Below are 21,574 nucleotides of genomic sequence, written 5' to 3'. Positions count from 1 at the left end.
ATCTTATACCCATTACTGTGCAATAACCCTGCAATGACCTCATACTCACTCTAACTGTACTGTACTGCTTTGTACTGTGCCAACACAAACTGTTCTGTACCTGTATTTTCGCTCATCTGTACTGCTGTTGTGAGAAGTAATTTCCTCACTGCGGGACTATTAAAGGTTTTCTTATTCTTATTCTTATTCTTATTCTTATTCTTATTCTTATTCTTATTCTTATTCTTATAATTACTGTAGCTCTAAATGGTAGGTAATAGTTATACACTGTAGAAAACAGAGAAAGAAATAATCTCCCTCCTCGTCTGGATTTTTCCCTTATAAATACAAACAAATATCACCCTGGTGCACGGCTTCTAGCTTTACGGTGGCTGGGTTCGTTTTTATCCAGCATTTACTGGGTTAACACTAGAAACCGAAGACTGGGGGAGGGGTGACCCTCGGGATCTTGGACATGATTGGGTAGTTGTTGCCGTGGTTACCCCATAATTGTTTTCCCGCCTTAAAGAAGCGTAAGGCTTCCGGCCTCCATCTTGGAACCTCCGTCTTAGTTTCGGTTTTAGATTTAGCTAGTTATCTAGTTTAGCTAGTTAGCTAGTTCTAGGCCACAGAACTGGAAGAAAATTATTTTTCGCCCAGGAGTTGTAGCAGAACACTTGCAGTTTTCGGACCATTGTGGATATATCGTGTGTTTTGAACCGAAACCGGATTACATTTGCTGGATCATAACGGACAGAATGAGACCACACACGACGTGAATTGGCGATGTTTGGGGGTTCAGAAGTCATCAGAAGTAAGTGATGAAAAATGTATGGATTTATGGTTATTGAGTGTTTGGTGACTTCGCTGTAATTATTGCTGGAGATTGTTTATATGTTCGGTAAGACAAGGGTCTAAGCTTTCAAACTGAGTAAGACGTGCCTAGGTGGAAAAAAAACAATACATATCATAGATCCTAATTCAAGTGGGGGGTGACGGCCGTGGATGGACCCTGTGCCTGATGCCCCAGAGCTTCAGAACCTGTAGGATAAAGATGAGCTACAACCTTTTTGAACATTTTGGTTTTAGTTCTGTTTTAACAGACTTGATTCAAGGAATAAATCTGGCCATCAGAAATAATTCTTTTTTTTAAAGAAAGGTTTGTTTATTCACGGAACTCCCTTTGCACTATAATGTTAGCGCTACGGCCTTAGTCGACACGCTCTCACTCATGTCCACACAAGGCGATCGTTTCTTGCATTTAATTACAAACAGTAGAACGTACAAACTGGGAAAATACGTCCAAGATGCTCTATTTGACGGGAGCGCTCACTCGAACTACTTCCGAAGATCCAAGTGTTGGATACACAGTTGTTTAAATTGGTGGTTAGGTTTTGTGCGATGACAGTGTAAGTTGTTTCAGTAAGTTGTTTATTTCAATGACAAACAACTTAATTGGGACGTTAGACAGTTGCATCAGCACAACATTGACATAAAAAGAGAGGAAGCTGCTCGTATAAGTATTAAACTCGTGAGCGTGTGATGGGCTTTGACAGGTCTCTCCCTCACACCCACCAGCCAACGCTGCCACACTGCAGTAGCATCTGTGATGACAATGAGCACAGACAAGACGTCTTCATCGTTTAATGAAACCTTTGTTCGTCCTGCAGCTTTTTACATCAATGGCTTCACCGACATCCCTCATGCTCAGTATTACTACGTGTTTCTGTGCTTCGTCTACATCATGACTGTTGTTGGGAACGGTTTTCTGATGTCTGTGATTTACCTGGTGAAGACTCTTCATTCTGCTAAATACATGATTGTGTTCAGCCTGGCTTTAACAGATCTGTGTGGCACCACTGCTCTCATCCCTAAAGTCCTGGACACGTTCTTGTTTGACAGGAGGTACATTGTCTATGAGGCGTGTTTGAGTTACATGTTCTTTGTTTACTTGTTTGCGTGTTTGCAGTCATTAACGCTTCTCATGATGGGTTTCGACAGGTTCGTAGCCATTTGCTTCCCGTTAAGTTACCATCAGATTGTAACCAAAGCAGCTGTTGCTGTGATGCTGCTGTGTGTGTGGGGGTCCTCACTGAGTGTTTTAGTAGTCGTTGTTGGTCTCATCGACCATCTCTCCTTCTGTGGGTCTCTAGTGGTAAAAAGCTTTTTCTGTGACCATGGACCAGTGTATAGGCTGGCCTGTAATGACACATCATTAAATTACATAATAGGAACAGTTGCTTTAACGCTATTTGATTGCATTCCTTTATTGCTAATAGCAATGACATACGTCTGCATTGCTTTCGCTCTGAGCAGGATCGCATCTGGAGCAGAACGACTCAAAGCCCTGAAAACTTGTACTTCTCATGTTATTCTTGTTGCTGTATTTTTCCTACCACTACTGGGCACAAACATAGCTGGAATGACGTCCTACATCCACCCTATAGCCAGGATGGTTAACTTTACTTTGACACACACTGTACCAGCTCTGCTCAACCCCATCATCTACTCTTTAAGGACTGAAGAAGTGATGAAGTCTATTAAGAAGCTTTGGAAAAACACCAGACCAAATAATATATCTGAAATGAAAATATGAACTCATCAATGGCTCTAGTGACACATATAACTATGTTTTATACATGTAACTTAGTTGAAAACTTCTTCTTCTTTGTATAAATTAAGTCTATTGTTTGATACCTTGAATTTGTGAGTTCTATTGTTAAATTAACCATATAATAAATTGGGCTTTCAGAATTAAACATGAGGATCATTGTGACTTGATCTTATTGGTACAGTAGCAACTGTCTCTGTTTCCTAAATGTTCATTTCATGCCTCTTAATGTCAGGCTGGGTCAGGCTGGGGCAGGCGTCCAGGTGGACGCTGGAGGTCGGCTGGAACTACGACAGGGGCGACCTCCTCCTGGAGGTCGGCGGGAACCGCGGCAGCAACTCCAGCTGGCGCGACCTCCTCCTGGAGGTCCGCAGGGGCTGCAGCAGGCGCCGCCTCCTCCTGGAGGCCGGCGGGAGCTGCGGCTCCGAGGGTGACAGGGACACGAACGGCATCTTTGCGGGAGCCGACAAGAACGGGAGCGGGAACGGCCGCTACATGGCCGACAGGAACGGGAGCGGGAACGGCCGCTTCCGGGCCGACAGGGGCGGGAACGCCCTCGACATGGCCGACAGGGGCGGGAACGGCCGCTTCCGGGCCGACAGGGGCGGGAACGGCCTCGACATGGCCGACAGGGGCGGGAACGGCCTCGACATGGCCGACAGGGGCGGGAACGGCCTCGACATGGCCGACAGGGGCGGGGAACGGCCTCGACATGGCCGACAGGGGCGGGAACGGCGTCCTTACTGGAGCCGACAGGGACTAGAACGGCGTCCTTACTGGAGCCGACAGGGACTAGAACGGCGTCCTTACTGGAGCCGACAGGGATTAGAACGGCGTCCTTACTGGAGCCGACAGGGATTAGAACGGCGTCCTTACTGGAGCTGACAGGGACTAGAACGGCGTCGTTACTGGAGCCGACAAGGACAGGAACGACCCCTAACGGGCCGACAGGAACTGGGACGGCGTCCTCTCCGGAGCCGGCATGACTGCTTGCAGCCGAGCTCGACGGAGTAGACGTCGGGCCTGATTGGGTGTGACTAACACTCGTCAGACGGATGGTGCCCTCTGGCTGGGACAAGGCCTGAGCGTGACTGGACTGGACTGGACTGGGACAGGAACGTGACTCGACTGGACTGGGACATGAACGTGACTCCACTGGACTGGGACATGAACGTGACACGACTGGACCTGGACTAGACTCGACTGGGCTGGAACCTGGACTAGACTCGACTGGGCTGGAACCTGGACTAGACTCGACTGGGCTGGAACCTGGACTAGACTCGACTGGATTGGGACCTGGACTGGGCTCGACTGGATTGGGACCTGGACTGGGCTCGACTGGATTGGGACCTGGACTGGGCTCGACTGGATTGGGACCTGGAATGGGCTCGACTGGATTGGGACCTGGAATGGGCTCGACTGGATTGGGACCTGGAACCTGAGCGTGACAGGGCTGCACTAGAGCATGAGCGTGGCGAGGCTGAACTGCGACTGGAGTCTGAATGGAGCATGGCTGAACTGGGACTGGACACCGAGCAGAGCCCGGCTGAACTGAGACCTGAGCAGAACACGGCTGGGCTGGAGACCGAACGGAACACGGCTGGGCTGGAGACCGAACGGAACACGGCTGGGCTGGAGACCGAACGGAACACGGCTGGGCTGGAGACCGAACGGAACACGGCTGGGCTGGAGACCGAACGGAACACGGCTGGGCTGGAGACCGAACAGCGCGCGGCTGCACTGGAGACTGAACAGCGCGCGGCTGGGCTGGAGACCGAACAGCGCGCGGCTGGGCTGGAGACCGAACAGCGCGCGGCTGGGCTGGAGACCGAACAGCGCGCGGCTGGGCTGGAGACGGGGGACCGCATGAGTGCAGGAAGTCCTCCCAGCGGAGCAAACATGGAGCGGGGCAGGTTGGTGCAGACACGACGGTCCGACGGGGCTGGGAGGAGGAAATCGAAACCATTGGCGGTGCACCCGGGGTTGGCGTAATCCGAGCGGACGGCGTGGGGGCTGGTGTGGTGCGGAGTGCGCTGCTTAACTCTCCGAGTCTCGCACACAATCGCTCATAGAGGCGACGACCACTGGGGCGCTCTAACACGCTGTCCTCGTCCTCCAGAGTCCATACCTCCACGGCGCTGCGCTGGATTTTCGGGTTAAGCGCCCTTCGGTAATCCTCCGCGAGGATTTTAAAATAATTTCGTAGGTCGCTGGGTAGCTCGGCGCAGGTAAACTCCATTCTCCCTCGGGTGAATAATACTCGCCGTCAAAAAAACAAGAAGAAACAGTCACTGACCTGGCCGGAGGCTGAGTGCTGGCTGGGTCCAAGTTTGGCCAGATTGTTCTGTCAGGCTGGGGCAGGCGTCGGACCCACATGCACAGCACAGAGGCAAGATGATGATCAAACACAGGTTTATTTGGGTAAAGCAGGGTCAGATGGTCCAGGTCATACACAGAGCTTGGTAATGCGGTACAGCAGGGAACAGGCGATCTCGAGTCCAGTAAGCAGGCAAGGTTCGGTACACAGAGGATCTCGATGACGGTACAGACAAGGGTTAAGCAAAACTCACGGTCAGTTGTTCAGTCCAAGGTCATTCTCTGGTAACGGTACAAACAAGGTTCAGGCAGGATACAACGGTCAAGGCAAACAGGATTAATACACGAGAGAACTAGACACGACACGCTGGACAAAGTATAGAACTAAACAATCTGGCGGAGAACTAAGGACACAGGTGGTGGTTAAATACACAGTGACTTGATTACTGATAGAGTGCAGGTGTGGATAATGAACCAGGTGAAGCAGGGACAGCTGTGACAGGACATGAACCGGAAGTGAAGCTTGAGCAGACACAGAAACCAGGAGACTACCAAAATAAAACAGGAAATAACTAAAAACCAAAACCCAGATCATGACACTTAGCTGTAATTGAACAATAAACACCAGGTCTGATTCTCTGGCTTCCTTTGGTCCTGATGTTGCTACTGCACCCACTATACTGAGACACTGATGTAAATCCAACTAATTCACATCACGTGACACAGTGAACAACGTTTCTGCCTCCATACGATCAAAGACAAACAATATAAATGTCAGGTCTCAGTCAGCAAACCTCAGTTTAGGGAGCTGCCAACAGGTTTCAGTTTGCTGTGTCATCCTTAATATTTGTTGTTATTTCTAGGGAAACAGTTATTGTGATGAGCCAAGCAGAGAGATCAGCCTCCATAATTAATACTACGTTTGTTCGTCCTGTAGCTTTTTACATCAATGGCTTCACCGACATCCCTCATGCTCAGTATTACTATGTGTTCCTGTGCTTCATCTACATCATGACTGTTGTTGGGAACGGTTTTCTGATGTGTGTGATTTACCTGGTGAAGACTCTTCATTCTGCTAAATACATGATTGTGTTCAGCCTGGCTTTAACAGATCTGTGTGGCACCACTGCTCTCATCCCTAAAGTCCTGGACACGTTCTTGTTTGACAGGAGATACATTGTCTATGAGGCGTGTTTGAGTTACATGTTCTTTGTTTACTTCTTTGCTTGTTTGCAGTCATTAACGCTTCTCATGATGGGTTTCGACAGGTTCGTAGCCATTTGCTTCCCTTTGAGTTACCATCGTATTGTGACTAAACCAGCTGTTGCTGTGATGCTGCTGTGTGTGTGGGGTTTATCACTGAGTGTTTTAGGAGTCCTTGTTGGTCTCATTGACCGTCTGTCCTTCTGTGGGTCTCTAGTGGTAAAAAGCTTTTTCTGTGACCATGGACCAGTGTATAGGCTGGCCTGTAATGACACATCATTAAATTACATAATAGGAACAGTTGCTTTAACTCTATTTGATTGCATTCCTTTATTGCTAATAGCAATGACATATGTCTGCATTTCTGTCGCTCTGAGCAGGATCGCATCTGGAGCAGAACGACTCAAAGCCCTGAAAACTTGTACTTCTCATGTTATTCTTGTTGCTGTATTTTTCCTACCACTACTGGGCACAAACATAGCTGGAGTGACTTCCTACATCCATCCTATAGCCAGGATGGTTAACTTTACTTTGACACACACTGTACCAGCTCTGCTCAACCCCATCATCTACTCTTTAAGGACTGAAGAAGTGATGAAGTCTATTAAGAAGCTTTGGAAAAACACCAGACCAAATAATATATCTGAAATGAAAATATGAACTCATCAATGGCTCTAGTGACACATATAACTATGTTTTATACATGTAACTTAGTTGAAAACTTCTTATTTGTATAAATTAAGTCTATTGTTTGATACCTTGAATTTGTGAGTTCTATTGTTAAATTAACCATATAATAAATTTGGCTTTCAGAATTAAACATGAGGATCATTGTGACTTGATCTTATTGGTACAGTAGCAACTGTCTCTGCTTCCTAAATGTTCATTTCATGCCTCTTAGCTGTAATTGAACAATAAACTCCAGGTCTGGTTTTCTGGCTTCCTTTGGTCCTGATGTTGCTACTGCACCCACTATACTGAGACACTGATGTAAATCCAACTAATTCACATCACGTGACACAGTGAACAGCGTTTCTGCCTCCATACGATCAAAGACAAACAATTTAAATGTCAGGTCTCTGTCAGCAAACCTCAGTTTAGGGAGCTGCCAACAGGTTTCAGTTTGCTGTGTCATCCTTAATATTTGTTGTTATTACTAGGGAAACAGTTATTGTGATGAGCCAAGCAGAGAGATCAGCCTCCATAATTAATACTACGTTTGTTCGTCCTGCAGCTTTTTACATCAATGGCTTCACCGACATCCCTCATGCTCAGTATTACTACGTGTTCCTGTGCTTCGTCTACATCATGACTGTTGTTGGGAACGGTTTTCTGATGTCTGTGATTTACCTGGTGAAGACTCTTCATTCTGCTAAATACATGATTGTGTTCAGCCTGGCTTTAACAGATCTGTGTGGCAGCACTGCTCTCATCCCTAAAGTCCTGGACACGTTCTTGTTTGACAGGAGATACATTGTCTATGAGGCGTGTTTGAGTTACATGTTCTTTGTTTACTTCTTTGCTTGTTTGCAGTCATTAACGCTTCTCATGATGGGTTTCGACAGGTTTGTAGCCATTTGCTTCCCTTTGAGTTACCATCGTATTGTGACTAAACCAGCTGTTGCTGTGATGCTGCTGTGTGTGTGGGGTTTATCACTGAGTGTTTTAGGAGTCCTTGTTGGTCTCATCAACCGTCTGTCCTTCTGTGGGTCTTTAGTGATACCAAGCTTTTTCTGTGACCATGGACCTGTCTATCGTCTGGCCTGTAATGACACATCATTAAATTATATAATGGGAATTTTGTCCTTAATTCTATTCGATTGCATTCCCTTAATGCTAATATCACTGACCTATGTGTGCATTGCTGTTGCTCTGAGCAAGATCACATCTGGAGTGGAACAACACAAAGCTCTGAAAACTTGTACTTCTCATGTTATACTTGTTGCTATCTTCTTTCTACCAATTGTAGCCACAAACTTAGCTGTTATGTCCTACCTTCACCCCAACACCAGGATCATCAACTCCACTTTGACTCACACTGTACCAGCTCTGCTCAACCCCATCATCTACTCTTTAAAGACTAAAGAAGTGATGAAGGCTTTTAAGAAGCTTTGGAAAAACGTCAGACCTTATACTGTAATAGAACTTAAACTAAAAAACTAATTCACGGCTGTTAATGTGTGCATATGATTATGTTTTATATCTCAACTGAAAAATTCTTATGCGTAGGATATAAATGTATTGTGTGATACCTTAAAATGCTCTGAATTCTACTGTTACATTAATAATATAGTAAACTCTCTTTACTGAATTAGAGATGTGGATCATTGTGACTCAATGTACTGTAGTAACTATCTGTGTTTCTTCGTTGTCAAATCCCAGCACAGGATCATGAAGTGATCAGTCATAGTGAGCTCAGCATAAGGTCTATGGGGTGAGATCACTATCTTTAATCAAGAGTGTAGTTGCCGAGAGAGCGCTTTAATGATTTATTGTTCAGATTTTATCCTGCTTGCTCTCACAAACCTTCCTACGCATTCAATATGTCTCTGCTTGCGCTCAGATTTGCTCTGCTTGCTTTCAAATCTGTATTCACGCTCTCAGATTTCCAGTGCTCGTGTTCTGCTCACTCTCGTTCCAGGAGAGGCTAGGGCTGCTGACCAATGACATTATCGCTTACTTTTCCCATGTGAAAAAGAAGCAAAGTAACTTTAGAACAAGTCTTTCAGTGTCCATGTATGATGCTATGATGCGTTCATTTTAAATAAAAGCAAACTGTTTTTTTCCATTTTCCGATTTTAACTTGGTACAGAGAAACAAATTAAGCTAGTTTTTCTGACATTTTGAATCACAGGAGTCGGAAGTTAATCCAAGGTCAGGTGACTGCCATTAGCGTCATTGATATCCGGCAGAGGAATGGAGCTACTCTACATCACAGTATACTTCCTTGAAATAAATGTCTCACGCTGTAACGTCTATACGTAGGTCGTATAGACATACTTGTTCTTATACTCTGCACTGTGTGATTGAAAGCTCACATTTAAGTGTCATCTTCTGCTCAGACTTTAAAGGGAAGGGTCAAAAACCTGGAGCTGACCTGCACAGGTCAGGTCCAGGTGGCTGTGGTTGAGTGTACACATGAACTCTGTAAGGAGTAAAACAGAAGGTGGCCCCCGAAGCTTTTGACCTGCTGGTGAGTCCTCTTCATGCAGCGCCTTACAATAACAATGGAGCGACAGAATGGTATTAATCATCACCCAGAGGTTCAGATGAAATTGAGCAGAATCCGCACGACAAAGATGACCTACAACCTTTGGACATTTTGGTTTTAGTCTGGTTTTAACACACTTAACGGAAGGATTACACTCATATTTGCTATGTTCTCTGTGAACAAGAGACAAACTGCTGCTGTTCTATGTTAAAGAACAGAATGTTTCTCATGACAGCTGATACTGTAGCACTGGATACAAGGTACAGTACTGATACCTTCCTTTAAGGTACAATAGAACCATGAAAAGATTGTTGTCATAAACTTTCGACCATGTCTACATTTCCAGTCCCTCCACTGCAGAAAATCCCCATATCTCATAGTTTAAATTGGTGGTTAGGTTTTGTGCAGTGACAGTAGAAGTTGTTTATTTCAATGACAAACAACTTAATTGGGACGTTAGACAATTACATCAGTACAACAGTGACATAAAATGAGAGGGAGCTGCTCGTATAAGTATTAAACGCTTCATATTGTGTGAGAGTTTGTTCACAGCACGTCCCACCAACCAGCGCTGCCACGCTGCAGTAGCGTCTGTGATGACAATGAGCACAGACGACAAGACGTTTTCATCGTTTAATGAAACCTTTGTTCGTCCTGCAGCTTTTTACATCAATGGCTTCACCAACATTCCTCATGCTCAGTATTACTACGTGTTTCTGTGCTTCGTTTACATCATGACTGTTGTTGGGAACGGTTTTCTGATGTCTGTGATTTACCTGGTGAAGACTCTTCATTCTGCTAAATACATGATTGTGTTCAGCCTGGCTTTAACAGATCTGTGTGGCAGCACTGCTCTCATCCCTAAAGTCCTGGACACGTTCTTGTTTGACAGGAGATACATTGTCTATGAGGCGTGTTTGAGTTACATGTTCTTTGTTTACTTGTTTGCGTGTTTGCAGTCAATAACGCTTCTCATGATGGGTTTCGACAGGTTCGTAGCCATTTGCTTCCCGTTAAGTTACCATCAGATTGTAACCAAAGCAGCTGTTGCTGTGATGCTGCTGTGTGTGTGGGGGTCCTCACTGAGTTTTTTAGTAGTCGTTGTTGGTCTCATTGACCGTCTCTCCTTCTGTGGGTCTCTAGTGGTAAAAAGCTTTTTCTGTGACCATGGACCAGTGTATAAGCTGGCCTGTAATGACACATCATTAAATTACATAATAGGAACAGTTGCTTTAACTTTATTTGATTGCATGCCTTTATTGCTAATAGCAATGACATACGTCTGCATTTCTGTCGCTCTGAGCAGGATCGCATCAGGAGCAGAACGACTCAAAGCCCTGAAAACTTGTACTTCTCATGTTATTCTTGTTGCTGTATTTTTCCTACCACTACTGGGCACAAACATAGCTGTTATGACGTCCTCTCTTCACCCTAACACAAGGATCATCAACTCCACTTTGACACACACTATACCAGCTCTGCTCAACCCCATCATCTACTCTTTAAAGACTGAAGAAGTGATGAAGTCGATTAAAAAGCTTTGGAAAAACATCAGACCTCATAATAGAACTTGAACTAAAGAATTCATTCACGGTAGTTAAAGTGTGCATAAGACTATGTTTCATATCTCAACTGAAAACTGAAAAATTTGTTAAGCTGTGTGATCCCTTGAAATCTTCTGAATTTTACTGTCAAAATAATATTACTGTATAAAAAACTTCTTTTCTGAATTAGAGATGTGCATCATTGTGACTAGTAACTGTCTCTGTTTACTCAGTGTTTAATCCCAGCATAGAATCATGAAGTAATCAGTGACAGTGAGCTGAGCAGAAAGTCTATGAGGTGAGATTGCCATCTTTAATGAAGAGCATAGTTTTTCAATTTGAGAACACACGTTAACAATTTAATGTTCAGATTCTGTCATTCTTCCTCTCACAACCCTTTCTTCGCATTTAATATGTCTCAGATTTGCTCTCCTTACATTCAAATCTGTATTTGCCCTCTTAAATTTCTGGTGCTTCTGCTCAAATCCTTCTCGCTCATGTTCCTGCTGCTCTCTCTCAGTACATCTCATGCTCTCTTGGTTCAAACAACGTGAGATTATCCTACCAAGATTCACTATTATCATACATCAATATTTATATTTATATATGTATATTTTGTTTATTTAAACACAGTGTGTGTTTAGATATTGAATGTCTCATGACTGCAATGAGATATTGTTTTATTTTGGATAATTATTTTATTATAATTTTTAAATTCTCCCTGTTTTCTTATTACAACCTTTAAATACGAACAGAACATGTGTAACGATTGTCAATAATTACAGGAGAAGTCAACAGAACAAATCAGAAAGTCACATAACAACAGAAGTCAAGACAAGATTGTGAACCAAATAAAACCACCTCCAGCAGAACGGAGGGCCGGATTGCAACATAACCAGGTTTGAGACTACCAACAAATGTTTGTTTTCCATAGAATAAATAACAATAAACACCAAGTCTGATTCTCTGGCTTCCTTTGGTCCTGATGTTGCTACTGCACCCACTGTACTGAGACACTGACGTGTATCAAATTAATTCACATCACGTGACACAATGACCAGCATTTCTGCCTCCATACGATCAAAGACAAACAATATAAATGTCAGGTCTCTGTCAGCAAACCTCAGTTTAGGGAGCTGCCAACAGGTTTCAGTTTGCTGTGTCATCCTTAATATTTGTTGTTATTTCTAGGGAAACAGTTATTGTGATGAGCCAAGCAGAGAGATCAGCCTCCATAATTAATATTACGTTTGTTCGTCCTGCAGCTTTTTACATCAATGGCTTCACCAACATCCCTCATGCTCAGTATTACTACGTGTTCCTGTGCTTCGTCTACATCATGACTGTTGTTGGGAACGGTTTTCTGATGTCTGTGATTTACCTGGTGAAGACTCTTCATTCTGCTAAATACATGATTGTGTTCAGCCTGGCTTTAACAGATCTGTGTGGCAGCACTGCTCTCATCCCTAAAGTCCTGGACACGTTCTTGTTTGACAGGAGATACATTGTCTATGAGGCTTGTTTGAGTTACATGTTCTTTGTGTGGTTCTTTGCCTTCGTACAGTCGTGGACACTTGTCACTATGGCCTATGACAGGTTTGTAGCCATTTGCTTTCCTCTGAGGTACCACAGTATTGTGACCAAACCAGCTGTTGCTGTGATGCTGCTTTGTGTTTGGGCTTTTTCTCTGAGTCTTTTCGCAGCAGCTGTTGGTCTCATCGACCGTCTGTCCTTCTGTGGGTCTTTGGTGGTACAAAGCTTTTTCTGTGACCATGGACCTGTATATTATCTGTCCTGTAGTGACACAACTGCCAATACAGATATTGCGAACGTGTTTGTTATTATAATCATATGCGTTCCTTTAGTATTGATAGCGTTAACGTACATCTGTGTTGCTGTCGCTCTGAGCAGGATCGCATCAGGAGCAGAACGCATCAAAGCTTTAAAAACCTGTACTTCTCATATTATTCTTGTTGCTATATTTTTCCTACCACTACTGGGCACAAACCTAGCTGTTATCATGTCCTCTCTTCACCCTAATACCAGGATCATCAACTCCACTTTGACACACACTGTACCAGCTCTGCTCAACCCCATCATCTACTCTTTAAAGACTGAAGAAGTGATAAAGGCTATCAGGAAACTTTGCAACAACAGCAGCCTAAGAAGGAAAACCTCTGATAATAAGATGAAATGTAGTGGTAGAGTGCACAATGGCAAACCTCAAGTGTTATTCTGAACTACAGCATTTCACCAAATTTAGATTTTACAAACTTTGATCAGGACTTGACCTCTTCCTCTTCCTTGGAGACTTCACCGGCCCAGCTGTCCCAACCTCAAAATCACGGACTTTCTTTCATAAGTTAATTATTCAGATCCTCTTATAATAAATGTGAGTCAAAATAACAACGGAAGAAAATGTGATTTTCAAAATAAGGGTCACAGTGTGATAAAATAAAAAACAAACAAACAAACAATTTTCTAGAGTGAAGAGCGTTTTATTGTTCTCTCTACAGAGTTTAGACTTGGTGAATAGAAAGCTCAAGAGACTCACAGAGATACAGCTACCTGCTCTTCTGCTGCCCACAGTGAAAGACCTACACAATAAAAGCATTTGTCTCGGTACAACTTGCTTTAGAGAAGCCAGTAGTTCTTGTTACTTACTAAAGCATCCATCGATTGCTCTGTGTAGCTACTGTGATATTCTCTGCTAATATCCAGATATTTGTAATTGGTCTAAAGTAGAAAGCTGCTACTATGGTAAACGACACGTTTGTTCGTCCTGCAACGTTTTATCTCAACGGGTTTTTCAACCTGCCTCATGCTACATATTTCTATGTGTTCCTGTGCTTCGTCTACATCATGACTGTTGTTGGGAACGGTTTTCTGATGTCTGTGATTTACCTGGTGAAGACTCTTCATTCTGCTAAATACATGATTGTGTTCAGCCTGGCTTTAACAGATCTGTGTGGCAGCACTGCTCTCATCCCTAAAGTCCTGGACACGTTCTTGTTTGACAGGAGATACATTGTCTATGAGGCGTGTTTGAGTTACATGTTCTTTGTGTGGTTCTTTGCCTTCGTTCAGTCATGGACACTCGTCACTATGTCTTTTGACAGATTCGTTGCCATTTGCTTTCCTTTGAGGTACCACAGTATTGTGACCAAACCAGTTGTGGCTCTGATTCTTTTCTTTGTGTGGTTTTGTTCATCAGGTTTCTCAGCGAGTGCTGTTGGGCTCATCAGTCGTCTCTCATTTTGTGGGTCTTTAGTAGTACCAAGCTTTTTCTGTGACCATGGGCCTGTCTATCATCTGGCCTGTAATGACATGTCAGTAAATTATATAATGGGAACTTTTGCTTTGATTGTATTTGACTGCATTCCTTTAATACTAATAGCACTGACGTACGTGTGCAATGCTGTCGCTCTGAGGAGGATCGCATCAGGAGCAGAACGACTCAAAGCTCTGAAAACTTGTACTTCGCATGTTATTCTTGTTGCTATATTTTTCCTACCACTACTGGGCACAAACCTAGCTGTTATGACGTCCTACCTTCACCCTAACACCAGGACCATCAGCTCTATTTTGACACATACTGTACCAGCTCTGCTTAACCCTATCATCTACTCTTTAAAGACTGCAGAACTTATGAAGTCTGTTAAGAAGCTTTGGAAAAACAACAGACTTAAAAATATAACTTTAACTAAACTATGAACAAAAAGTGACACGTGACTATGGTCTATGACTCAATATATTTGTAAAGTCAAAGATTTCAATGTATTTTCTTAAAGTTTAAGATCATTGTGTGATATCTTTACATTTTGTAAATTCTGCTGTTAAAAAAACAATACAATAAACTACCGTTGCAGAATTAAAGATGTGGATTATGAGGACTTCATCTACAGTAGTACAGTAACAATGTCTGTTTCCTAAGTGTTAAATCACACCTTTACAGTCATGAAGTGATCAGTGACAGAGCTGAGCAGAAACTCCCCAACCAGAGGTAACAGTTTAATAACCAGGTTTGAGACCAACAACAAATGTTTGTTTTCCATAGAATAAATAACAATAAACACCAAGTCTGATTCTCTGGCTTCCTTTGGTCCTGATGTTGCTAAGAAACCCACTGTACTGAGACACTGACGTGTATCAAACTAATTCACACCACGTGACACAGTGACCAGCATTTCTGCCTCCATACGATCAAAGACAAACAAAATAAATGTCAGGTCTCTGTCAGCAAACCTCAGTTTAGGGAGCTGCCAACAGGTTTCAGTTTGCTGTGTCATCCTTAATATTTGTTGTTATTTCTAGGGAAACAGTTATTGTGATGAGCCAAGCAGAGAGATCAGCCTCCATAATTAATACTACGTTTGTTCGTCCTGCAGCTTTTTACATCAATGGCTTCACCGACATCCCTCATGCTCAGTATTACTACGTGTTCCTGTGCTTCGTCTACATCATGACTGTTGTTGGGAACGGTTTTCTGATGTCTGTGATTTACCTGGTGAAGACTCTTCATTCTGCTAAATACATGATTGTGTTCAGCCTGGCTTTAACAGATCTGTGTGGCAGCACTGCTCTCATCCCTAAAGTCCTGGACACGTTCTTGTTTGACAGGAGATACATTGTCTATGAGGCTTGTTTGAGTTACATGTTCTTTGTGTGGTTCTTTGCCTTTGTACAGTCGTGGACACTTGTCACTATGGCCTATGATAGGTTTGTAGCCATTTGCTTTCCTCTGAGGTACCACAGTATTGTAACCAAACCAGCTGTTGCTGTGATGCTGCTTTGTGTTTGGGCTTTTTCTCTGAGTCTTTTCGCAGCAGCTGTTGGTCTCATCGACCGTCTGTCCTTCTGTGGGTCTTTGGTGGTACAAAGCTTTTTCTGTGACCATGGACCTGTATATTATCTGGCCTGTAGTGACACAACTTTAAACACCATTATTGCAAGATTTTTCATAGTTATAATCATATGCGTTCCTTTAGTATTGATAGCGTTAACATACGTCTGCATTGCTGTCGCTCTGAGCAGGATCGCATCTGGAGCAGAACGACTCAAAGCTCTAAAAACGTGTACTTCTCATATTATTCTTGTTGCTATATTTTTCCTACCACTACTGGGCACAAACCTAGCTGTTATCATGTCCTCTCTTCACCCTAATACTAGGATCATCAACTCCACTTTGACTCACACTGTACCAGCTCTGCTCAACCCCATTATCTACTCTTTAAAGACTGAAGAAGTGATGAAGGCTATCAGGAAACTTTGCAACACTAGCCTAAAAATCAAAACCTTTGATAATAGCATGAAAGGTAGAGGTACAGTGCACAATGTCAAACCTCAAGTGTTAGTCTGACCCACAGCTTTTCACCAAATTTAGGTTTTACAAACTATGATCACAGAGGCCTTGACAGCATCCTCTTCCTTGGAGACTACATGGGCCCAGCTGTTTTACATTGAGAATGTTGTTTTTGCTGCATTAAACTAAACAGTGAAACACATACAGTACCTATAAAACACAGACTTTACTGTGAATATATAATATATGAGTTACAAGCAAGGAAAGATGAAATCGTTTTAAAAAATGTGATTTTCGAAATAAAATGGTTACGATGTGATGAAATTAAACAAACAAACAAACTGAATATTGAGTGAAGAGTTTTATTGTTGTCTCTGCAGAGTTGGCTTGGTGAATAGAAATCTCAAGAGACGCACAGAGATACAGCTACCTGCTCCTCTGCTGCCCACAATGAAAGACCTACACAATAAAAGCGTTTGTATCACGGTACAACTTGCTTTAGAGAAGCCAGTAGTTCTTGTTACTTGAACTGCGTTTAGTAACGTCTGTTTTTATTAGGCATCGATTACTCTGTAGAGCTAGTGTGATATTCTTTGCTAATATCCAGGTATTTGTAATTCGTCTGAAGTAGAAAGCTGCTACTATGTTAAACGACACGTTTTTTCGTCCTGCAACGTTTTATCTTAACGGGTTTTCTGACCTGCCTCATGCAACGTATTTCTATGTGTTCCTGTGCTTCGTTTACATCATGACTGTTGTTGGCAACGGTTTTCTGATGTCTGTGATTTACCTGGTGAAGACTCTTCATTCTGCTAAATACATGATTGTGTTCAGCCTGGCTTTAACAGATCTGTGTGGCAGCACTGCTCTCATCCCTAAAGTCCTGGACACGTTCTTGTTTGACAGGAGATACATTGTCTATGAGGCTTGTTTGAGTTACATGTTCTTTGTGTGGTTCTTTGCCTTTGTACAGTCGTGGACACTTGTCACTATGTCTTTTGACAGGTTTGTAGCCATTTGCTTTCCTCTGAGGTACCACAGTATTGTCACTAAATCAGTTGTGGCGCTGATTCTTTTCTTTGTGTGGTTTTGTTCATCGTGTTTTTTGGCAAGTCTCGTCGGGCTCATTACTCGTCTCTCTTTCTGTAGGTCTTTAGTGGTACAAAGCTTTTTCTGTGACCATGGACCGGTGTATAAGTTGGCCTGTAATGACACATCTGTAAATAACATCATTGCAAATTTTCTCATTACTGTGATCATATGTATACCTGTAGTACTTATAGCCTTAACGTACATCTGTGTTGCTGTCAGTCTGAGCAGGATTACATCAGGAGCTGAGAGGCTGAAAGCTGTGAAAACTTGTACATCCCATATTATTCTTGTTGCTATATTTTTCCTACCTCTCCTGGTCACTAACATAGCAGCGCTGGCCACCTACATCCACCCTAACACCAGGATCATCAACTCCACTTTGACACACACAGTACCAGCTCTGCTCAACCCCATCATCTACTCTTTAAAGACTGAAGAAGTGATGACGTCTGTCAGGAGGCTCCTTAAAAACAATAGGCTGAGAAATGTGAAGTCATCAAGATAAGCTCCTAATAACACATTAAAAATGTTAAAAACATATACCTGTTAATTAACATAGTATTTTATGAGGACGTCAGTGGTTGTTATGTGTTGTCTCAAAGTTGTGTTGTACTGATACTGTAGCATAAACCCAAATCTTGTTCACTTATTAGAAAATGTTGAACTCTTATCAGGAAGCTTTGTAAACACAAGATGACTTGAATTGTAACCTTGTCCAATGATCTCAATGCACAGTAACTGCTGTGTTGATACATTAAAGAGTTGCTCCTATAGTTGCTGTTTTGTGCAAAATATGTAAACATAGACCTTAAACCCAAAGACTTTGTATTATAACTTAATCAAGTTGTTGACCACATGTTGACCACAATATCTTGACCTCTGGTCTACAGTAGGATGTCCTGGTGCCATGTGCACTGATCCTCACTCTCAAGGCTCTCAAGAAATTGGGTTCCAGAGCCCAGGCTGTGTGTGGAGGTGACCCTGACTGTTTCTAGCCCATACCGCTCAATCTCCCGCAGAAGGCCAGGTTCCATCTTCCCAGTGACATGACATTCTATATTTCAATATCCAGATTTGTTGTCAAGAGATTGGGTCACTGAGTCTCCTGCCTCTGACTGCTGCTCAATCTTCCTTGCACCGGCCCCCTACGGCTCCTCCTGCAGGTGTTGGATGAGCATAAGGAGGGTCCCACGTTGCTTCTTTTGGCCGGGTCCTGTAGAATTAGACTCGGCCACCAGGTACTCGCATGTCAGCCTCAACTTCAGGCCTGGCTCCAGGCCTGGCTCCAGGGTGGGGCCAATGTCTTGGCCCTTGATACAATATCTCATCAATCAGGTGGGTTTGCGAACAACATTAATGCAGGAAAATATCACCTTTAAAAATAGTCTCAATAAATAATCACAGGCTTGACTTACAAAAGAAGAAACGATGGAATCATTCCAAAACATGATTTTCAAAATAAGAAGTTTACAATGTCATCAAATTAGAAAAAACAAGCAGGATATTGTAGAGTATAGACAGTTTTATTGTTGTCTCTGCAGGTTTAGGCTTGGTAAATAGAAACCTCAAGAGACACAGAGATGCAGCTACCTGCTCCTCTGCTGCCCACAATGAAAGACCTACACAATAAAAGCATTTGTCTCACGGTACAACTTACTTCAGATAAGTCAGTAGTACTTGTTACTAAACCGTGTTTAGTAACGTCTGTTTTTATTAGACATCGATTGCTCTGTAGAGCTAGTGTGATATTCTCTGCTAATATCCAGGTATTTGTATTGGTCTAAAGTAGAAAGCTGCTACTATGTTAAATGACACATTTGTTCGTCCTGCAATGTTTTATCTTAACGGGTTTTCCGACCTGCCTCATGCTACATATTTCTATGTGTTCCTGTGCTTTGTGTACATTATGACTGTTGTTGGGAACGGTTTTCTGATGTCTGTGATTTACCTGGTGAAGACTCTTCATTCTGCTAAATACATGATTGTGTTCAGCCTGGCTTTAACAGATCTGTGTGGCAGCACTGCTCTCATCCCTAAAGTCCTGGACACGTTCTTGTTTGACAGGAGGTACATTGTCTATGAGGCGTGTTTGAGTTACATGTTCTTTGTGTGGTTCTTTGCCTTCGTACAGTCGTGGACACTCGTAACTATGTCTTTTGACAGGTTCGTAGCAATTTGCTTTCCTTTGAGGTACCACAGTATTGTGACCAAACCAGTTGTGGCTGTAATTCTTTTCTTTGTTTGGTTTTGCTCATCAAGTCTCTTAGCTAGTGATGTTGGGCTCATCAATCGTCTCTCTTTTTGTGGGTCCTTAGTGGTACAAAGCTTTTTCTGTGACCATGGGCCAGTATATTATCTGGCCTGTAATGACACATCTGTAAATGACCACATTGGAAATTTCGTTATTGCTGTAATCATGTGTATTCCTTTAGTATTGATAGCCTTAACGTATGTTTGTGTTGCTGTTGCTCTGAGCAGGATTACATCAGGAGCTGAGCGGCTAAAAGCTGTGCAAACTTGTACTTCTCATATTATTCTTGTTGCTATATTTTTCCTACCATTACTGGGCACAAACGTAGCTGTTATGACGTCCTACCTTCACCCTAACACTAGGATCATCAACTCTACTTTGACACACACTATTCCAGCTCTCCTCAACCCCATCATCTACTCTTTAAAGACCGAAGAAGTGATGACCTCTGTCAGAAGGCTGTTTAAAAACAATAGGCTAAGAAATGTGAAGTTATCAACATTATAAAAGTGTTAAAACTAAATACTTTGTCAGGACTTCATTCGTTGTGATGTGTTGTTTTAATGTTTTGTGTTGTGCGGATACTGTAGCAAAAACTCAAATCCCATTCACATGCTGAATTTTGTCAGGAACCTTTACAAAAACAAGATGACTTGAACCACCTTCTCCAATGATCTAAATGTACAGTAACTGCTGTGTTGATAAATTAAAGGGTCAAAATTGCATAAACATTCAAATGTGTAAAATAAAATCTCTAGAATTACAGTATTACTTTAAAGCTCTAAGGGTTTGTCACTGACTGTGTGAAACAAAATGATTTGAAATGTGGCTCAGTGCAGCAGCTGTCATCAAGGAAGTTATAGAAACACATTATGAATGAGACTGAATATGTTTGGTTTCACATGAGACATGGGTAAACATAAACTACAACATGCTAAGAAACAAAGTGGTTTACCTTTGTCTTCACCTCCTGTCTAACCTCACTACCTCCCATGTGTTATCCTATGAATGTTGTATTTGCTTCTTTATGCAAAATAGTCAAACACAACCTTGAATCCAAAGATTTTCCATTATAACCTAATCAGTCAGAGTTTCTTATTATAAGTATGTGTCAGAAAAACATCAATGCAGGAAAACATTACCTTTAAAATATTGTTTCAATGAATAATCACAGCCGTGAGTTACAAAAGACGATGGAATCAAAAACATGATTTCTAAAATAAGAGGGTTACAACAATTAAATGATAAAAAAACAACCCAGAATATTCCAGAGTAGAGAGAGTTTTATTGTTGTCTCTTTTTTAAACTTGGTGAATAGAAAGCTCAGGAGACGCACAGAGATGCAGCTACCTGTCCTTCTGCTGCCCACAATGAAAGACCTACACAATAAAAGCATTTGTCTCATGGTACAACTTGCTTTAGAGAAGCCAGTAGTTCTTGTTACTGTACTTACTAAAGCATACATTGATTGCTCTGTGTAGCTACTGTGATATTCTCTGCTTTACCCAGGTAATTGTAATTGGTTTACTATGTTAAACGATACATTTGTTCGTCCTGCAGCGTTTTATCTTAACGGGTTTTCCGACCTGCCTCATGCGAAGACTCTTCATTCTGCTAAATACATGATTGTGTTCAGCCTGGCTTTAACAGATCTGTGTGGCAGCACTGCTCTCATCCCTAAAGTCCTGGACACGTTCTTGTTTGACAGGAGATACATTGTCTATGAGGCTTGTTTGAGTTACATGTTCTTTGTGTGGATATTTGCCTTCGTACAGTCGTGGACACTCGTAACTATGTCTTTTGACAGGTTTGTAGCCATTTGCTTTCCTCTGAGGTACCACAGTATTGTGACCAAACCAGTTGTGGCTCTGATTCTTTTCTTTGTGTGGTTTTGTTCATCGGGTTTCTTAATAATTGCTGTTGGGCTCATCAATCGTCTCTCTTTCTGTAGGTCTTTAGTGGTACAAAGCTTTTTCTGTGAACACGGACCAGTGTATAGGTTGGCCTGTAATGACACATCTATAAATTATAACATTGGAAATTTCGTTATTGCTGTAATCATGTG

The 21,574-nt window shown here is 42.6% G+C and overlaps 10 protein-coding genes across 10 annotated transcripts in view; all 10 read left to right on the top strand.

The window, feature by feature from the left end:
• Positions 1 to 657: 657 nt before the first annotated feature.
• Positions 658 to 13,334, top strand: LOC114869816 (olfactory receptor 145-like). The gene is made up of 3 exons (XM_055514403.1): positions 658 to 793; positions 11,098 to 11,162; positions 11,650 to 13,334. Exon 3 carries the CDS (start codon positions 12,072 to 12,074, stop codon positions 13,101 to 13,103), a length of 1,032 nt encoding a protein of 343 aa, XP_055370378.1. The 5' UTR covers positions 658 to 793; positions 11,098 to 11,162; positions 11,650 to 12,071; the 3' UTR covers positions 13,104 to 13,334.
• LOC114869819 (olfactory receptor 51F2-like) lies at positions 662 to 2,872 on the top strand. The gene is made up of 2 exons (XM_029174338.3): positions 662 to 793; positions 1,650 to 2,872. Exons 1-2 carry the CDS (start codon positions 766 to 768, stop codon positions 2,573 to 2,575), a joined length of 954 nt encoding a protein of 317 aa, XP_029030171.1. The 5' UTR covers positions 662 to 765; the 3' UTR covers positions 2,576 to 2,872.
• The window catches only part of LOC114869825 (olfactory receptor 51F2-like), a 67,765-nt gene continuing 46,857 nt past the window's right edge, over positions 667 to 21,574 (top strand). The window contains exon 1 of the mRNA XM_055514406.1: positions 667 to 793. The gene's annotated coding sequence lies outside the window, so the exon portion shown is untranslated. The remainder of the gene's footprint in view (positions 794 to 21,574) is intronic.
• Positions 669 to 11,082, top strand: LOC114869826 (olfactory receptor 51F2-like). Its single transcript, XM_055514405.1, has 2 exons — positions 669 to 793; positions 8,492 to 11,082. The coding sequence occupies exon 2, from the start codon at positions 9,917 to 9,919 to the stop codon at positions 10,892 to 10,894; it is 978 nt and encodes a 325-aa protein (XP_055370380.1). The 5' UTR covers positions 669 to 793; positions 8,492 to 9,916; the 3' UTR covers positions 10,895 to 11,082.
• On the top strand, positions 5,233 to 7,214 carry LOC114869820 (olfactory receptor 51F2-like). The gene has a single exon (XM_041073902.2). It carries the CDS (start codon positions 5,786 to 5,788, stop codon positions 6,767 to 6,769), a length of 984 nt encoding a protein of 327 aa, XP_040929836.1. The 5' UTR covers positions 5,233 to 5,785; the 3' UTR covers positions 6,770 to 7,214.
• On the top strand, positions 7,236 to 8,477 carry LOC114869934 (olfactory receptor 51F2-like). Its single transcript, XM_029174483.2, has one exon. It carries the CDS (start codon positions 7,286 to 7,288, stop codon positions 8,270 to 8,272), a length of 987 nt encoding a protein of 328 aa, XP_029030316.1. The 5' UTR covers positions 7,236 to 7,285; the 3' UTR covers positions 8,273 to 8,477.
• Positions 13,327 to 14,580, top strand: LOC114869830 (olfactory receptor 51F2-like). The gene has a single exon (XM_029174352.3). The coding sequence runs from the start codon at positions 13,622 to 13,624 to the stop codon at positions 14,576 to 14,578; it is 957 nt and encodes a 318-aa protein (XP_029030185.1). The 5' UTR covers positions 13,327 to 13,621; the 3' UTR covers positions 14,579 to 14,580.
• On the top strand, positions 15,193 to 16,335 carry LOC114869817 (olfactory receptor 51F2-like). The gene has a single exon (XM_029174336.3). It carries the CDS (start codon positions 15,195 to 15,197, stop codon positions 16,221 to 16,223), a length of 1,029 nt encoding a protein of 342 aa, XP_029030169.1. The 5' UTR covers positions 15,193 to 15,194; the 3' UTR covers positions 16,224 to 16,335.
• On the top strand, positions 16,471 to 17,784 carry LOC114869832 (olfactory receptor 51F2-like). Its single transcript, XM_029174354.3, has one exon. The coding sequence runs from the start codon at positions 16,810 to 16,812 to the stop codon at positions 17,761 to 17,763; it is 954 nt and encodes a 317-aa protein (XP_029030187.1). The 5' UTR covers positions 16,471 to 16,809; the 3' UTR covers positions 17,764 to 17,784.
• On the top strand, positions 19,053 to 21,291 carry LOC114869829 (olfactory receptor 51F2-like). Its single transcript, XM_029174351.3, has one exon. The coding sequence runs from the start codon at positions 19,060 to 19,062 to the stop codon at positions 20,014 to 20,016; it is 957 nt and encodes a 318-aa protein (XP_029030184.1). The 5' UTR covers positions 19,053 to 19,059; the 3' UTR covers positions 20,017 to 21,291.

The sequence above is a fragment of the Betta splendens genome, chromosome 14, assembly GCF_900634795.4.
Source record: "Betta splendens chromosome 14, fBetSpl5.4, whole genome shotgun sequence".
NCBI lineage: Eukaryota > Metazoa > Chordata > Actinopteri > Anabantiformes > Osphronemidae > Betta > Betta splendens.
The sequence above is the reverse complement of the archived record's forward strand: the minus strand, read 5'-3'. Positions and strand labels throughout refer to the sequence as shown.